The following is a 4,598-nucleotide window of genomic DNA, read 5'->3' on the forward strand; positions in this document are numbered from 1 at the left end:
CACAAACATCAATTTTTTATACAAAACTTCATGAACAAGAGGCTCACCACAAGGTGGTGCCGGCGACGGGACGTTGTGAGCCATCGACGGTGGTTACGACGAAGATTTAGAAGGTACTAAGTAAACCACACCTACATATGCAAACTAAGTGTTATTTTTGACCTCAAATTGCATATAAATTAAATACTAGCACATATATATAATTCACCCCAAATTACTAAACTCAAAAATCAATCACTATATAAAGCATTGCACGAGCTAATCTAGCAATGAGAGGTGAAAGGACAAAGTTGCTAACCTTTGTGATCATTTGAATGGATGGGGGCCTTCAAATCTTGACAAATTTTGGGCAAAATGTGTGATGAGCTTGAGAGGAAGAGGGAAAAGAACAGAGAGGAGAGGGGAAAGGGGAAGAACAGAGCGAGCTCGGATGGACGAAGGGTCTATGTAGGACGACCTTTAGTACCGGTTCGTGATACGACCCGGTACTAAAGGTGCTGGAGGGGCCCCGGACTGACAACATCCTGCCACCACTCACTTTAGTACCGGTTCGTGGCACGAACCGGTGCTAAAGGTTCGCCGTGAACCGATACTAATGAGAGCGGCCGGCTAGCCGTTGGAACCGGCACTAATGCATACATTAGTGCCGGCTCAAATTCAAACCGGCACTAATGTGCTTCACATTTGACCCTTTTTCTACTAGTGTGGGAGTGGCCGACGGCCGAGTATAGGCACGGCTACGTCCACATCGACCACTCACAGAAAACGTGCATGCAGGAGCAACAGAAAACACCACAGAAAGGTAGCCTCGAGCGCGTGCGCGACCCGCGCGTCATGGACCCCCAAGGCCGCCAGCCTAGGAGCGCCCGTGAAGATCGGACAATGGGGAGGACGCCAAGCAGACAACGCAACGAGGGGCGTGCGGATCGGACGGTGCGAAAGGCACTCGTGAGCGAGGATGCCCACAGGAGGTGGTTACTCCAACATCTCTTATAGCAGTCATTTGTATATTTTGACATCTTAAATATGTATTTGCGGCGAAAGATGTTATTGACCTATGTAGATGATTAGTTAGTTGTCTAACAAAGAAACAAAATATAGTACCTTTTCAATCCTATCGCGCATTGTGCGTGCTGTGTGCACCATTACTAGTGTCAGGCAAGTATTTGAGGGAAGTGGCTAGTACTAGCACGCAGTGGCAATTAATTAAGCACTATGCACGTTGCTTTAAGCAATTCTTATCCTAATCCCATCTACACTGACGTGAGGCTTACCCTCTAAACACCAAACATGATGGCAACATATCTACTATTGGGAAAAGTCCAATTGAGGTCCATCCACCACCTACACTACATACAATCTACATAGCATGTTTTACAATACAATCCGCGTATATAACTTTGTTATACGGAAAAAAAGCTCATGATAAAGAATAAGATAAGTTGAGTGATGTGAGACAATTCTTATTCATTCTTCGATATTGTCAAGTGGAGGCAGCTATGTACATCTCTCTTTCTTGATGTCTCTCTCTTAATTCCCCTCACAAAATAATTTAATAGAAAAGGAGAAAAGAAAAGGAGAAGAGGAAGGAAATTACAAAAAAGAAGATTAAAAAAGTGAAGTGGGTGAGGTTGAAGAGGAGCTGAAAAAGAGAGAGAGAAGAGCATATGGATCTGCAAGTGCTATGCATAGTGCTCGTTCACCAGATCCAATGCAGGTAGCCATCCCTGTCCTCCTCATAATTAGTGCCTCACCTACCAATAATACTCCACCACACAAACGTACACACACGCACGCACACCTCTTCTTCTCGCTCTGTCTCTCTCTCTCTCTCACCCCCTTTTGATTTCTCTCATGAAAGCATGGATCTGTGGACAGATGGGCGGATGGATGGAGAAGGGCCTAGCTAGCTAGCTATACGGACTGACCTATCTCTGGCGGCGAGGCTGCAGCGGCAGCAGGGTTGCTCCTTGGAGCGTGAGGTCAGAAGGAAAAAGAGGGCAGCTTGCCAGCGTCGGCGTCGGCGGGGAGGAGGAGCGCGCGGCAGAGGGGGCAAGTGGCCTGACCCTTGTCGACCCACTTGTCTATGCAGGCCTTGTGGAAGGCGTGCGCGCAGTTGCCAAGCTCGCGGACGCGGTGCCGCGCCTCGAGCGCGCCCAGGCACACGGCGCAGCAGGTCGACGCCGCCGCGGCCCCGGCGGCGCAGCGGCGGCTCTTGAGGTCGGCGTACCGGACGGCGGGGAGGCGCGCCTTGATGGCCGCCGGCGCGGGCGCCGGCCCGGACGCCAGGGATAAAGAGGACGAGGGCGCCGCCGCCTCCGCCAAGGCCCAGAGGTCCGGCGGCGGCGCGTAGGCCGGGTGGTCGTCGGCCGCCGGCGGCGCCGCGAGGCCGAGCGAGGAGAGGCAGAACAGGACCGCGTGGCGGAGGAAGTCGAGCAGCTGCAGCACCAGGATGAGCGGCTGCGGCAGGATGACGCAGTAGCACACTGACGGGAACCCCATGGCCGGCAGGCACGCTTGTAGTTAGAGAGAGAAAGCACGGCAGGAGCGAGAGAGAGGGAGGTGGGACGGTGGGGGTGAGGGGAGGAGAGGTGGGGTCTATATATAAGCGAGAGGGATGGATGCGTTTTGTGGGCAGGCTATGTTTGGAGGTGAGAAGAGGGAGGCTACGCGTACTACAAAAGAAAACATTTCATGTCAAGCGAGAATAGACGGGCTACGTGCACGGTTGGAAGATTTATAGACCTTGTCTGCCCGTGACGCTGACAACGGGTGCTACTGCTGCGTGCGTGCAATCGCCGCCGGAAATATCAGCACTCTCGCGGTCTCACTTGTCTTTAGCCATACGTGTTGCCTGATTAAGCGCAGTGCAACCCGTAGTTAGCTCGAGAAGACGTGCGTGTGGGAGTGGCTTTGTTACATATATGGGCCGATGACACCTGCCAAAGGATGATCATGCACAAATCTTCTTTTAAAAAAATCATCTTTTTTTTTGAGTAACCTGTACAAATCATGTGAGCTAGGCCTTTTTTTTTCAGCGCTGAGCGCTGGTCAGCCCGCGCTGCTACTATTATTTCGTATTTTATTTCTTTTTTATTTCATGTTGTATTCGTACACCTTTACACAAGTTTTCATGCAACATGAATTTAGAAATTGTTTTGAAATCATAATGAGTTATTACATCATGGGGTGAAAGAACCGTGGACTAGTTTCAAGTGGATGGACATCCACTTGAAACTAATCCGCAGTTCTTTTACCCCATGATGTAATAAATATCATCATCATCATATCATTAACAACTTATCATCATAATACATCATTGTCATATAACACCTCCTTAAGATCATCATTTTCATCAATGAGACATCACATAGCAAATTGGTCACTAGTCGTAATCACAAGTACTGCTCGTCATCAACTCTAACACACTGTATCACATAATAAACATATTGTACCTCATAGGACCTACTACATTCTCTTAGGACCTACTATATTCTCTAAGGTAAAATAGCAAAATACAAGATAGCCCCTGACTCTCCATTATGGAGAATGGAGATTATCATGTCTCCAATTCTTGCCTTTCGCTTAATGTTACTTCCAAGAACCTCCTTGCGAATGTCCAAACATTTTTTCCATTCTTTGATTAGCATGTGTTCACCGGTTTTAGAAATCCGATATGCACAGGTGAGCTCCTTAGATTGACCTGGCTGTAGGTTCATAACTGCAAGGCGACCATTCTGATACATCAGATGAGGCACACAATCCATCGGGATTTCCTGTTGAAAAACATAGTAATAACTTCGTAGTTAGTAATGATGTACTAGTTTTAGAAGTATGCAAAAGATGCATGGATGTCGTAATAGTAAAAAATCTTACCAGGGTATCTCCATAGAAGTTACCGTGGTTCAACACGTGCACTAGTGGCACGTATTCACCATAATTTGGAGGAGTTCGATAATAGGTATTGCAATTCTCAAGAAAAGTACAATAAGCAATCAGATGACTTTTCTCCTTATAAGTTAATTCGGAGCCATCAGTGTAGTGGGTTTTGTCTACCATCTTCTGCACATTCTTTGAAGATTCAAAATAAGCTGTCAATGGAAATAAGCTATCAACTATTTTGAAATAAACAATATAAATTAGTTAATAACTATGTTTGAGAAACTCACATTGCGGTAGAATCGGAAGCGTATCAATAAGGACCCAAATGTCCATATTGTCTTGCTCGATGTCAGGATTACCAAGATCCATGGTGACAATCATACCCTCATAAAAACCATACATTTTGCAAAGTGCTTCCCAATTTTGGCAACCAAAATGGGTTACGCTCTGAGAATTGTACAGATTTACTTCAAAATTGATATCATGGTGGGTCCTTAGGTGTATTTTCTTTGTTTCAAAATTTTCATGGTCTTCAAAACCCATCCTCTCTGAGACATAGCGTCTTGCATGGCATGGGATAAACTAGTCGAATTATAAAAGATGAAAATTAGACGTTGAAATAGTTGAAGTCATGCTTAATTACGAAAAAAAACACTTGTCGTTGTTGCGTACCATTTCAACATCGAAGGTCTCCTCGAGCTTAATGCTGAAGCGCC

General features: G+C 46.5%; 1 protein-coding gene across 1 annotated transcript; it reads right to left on the minus strand.

Annotated features, from left to right (window-relative positions):
• Nucleotides 1–1,447: 1,447 nt before the first annotated feature.
• Nucleotides 1,448–2,713, minus strand: LOC125521615 (brassinosteroid-responsive RING protein 1-like). The gene has a single exon (XM_048686673.2). It carries the CDS (start codon nt 2,500–2,502, stop codon nt 1,984–1,986), a length of 519 nt encoding a protein of 172 aa, XP_048542630.1. The 5' UTR covers nt 2,503–2,713; the 3' UTR covers nt 1,448–1,983.
• Nucleotides 2,714–4,598: the final 1,885 nt, after the last annotated feature.

This window comes from Triticum urartu, chromosome 7A (assembly GCF_056163025.1).
Source record: "Triticum urartu cultivar PI428250 chromosome 7A, HENAU_Tu73, whole genome shotgun sequence".
Lineage (NCBI taxonomy): Eukaryota > Viridiplantae > Streptophyta > Magnoliopsida > Poales > Poaceae > Triticum > Triticum urartu.

What these genes read in the sequence shown, in the direction of transcription:
- LOC125521615 (XM_048686673.2), bottom strand. Translation starts at nt 2,502, where the DNA reads ATGGGGTTCCCGTCAGTGTGCTACTGCGTCATCCTGCCGCAGCCGCTC.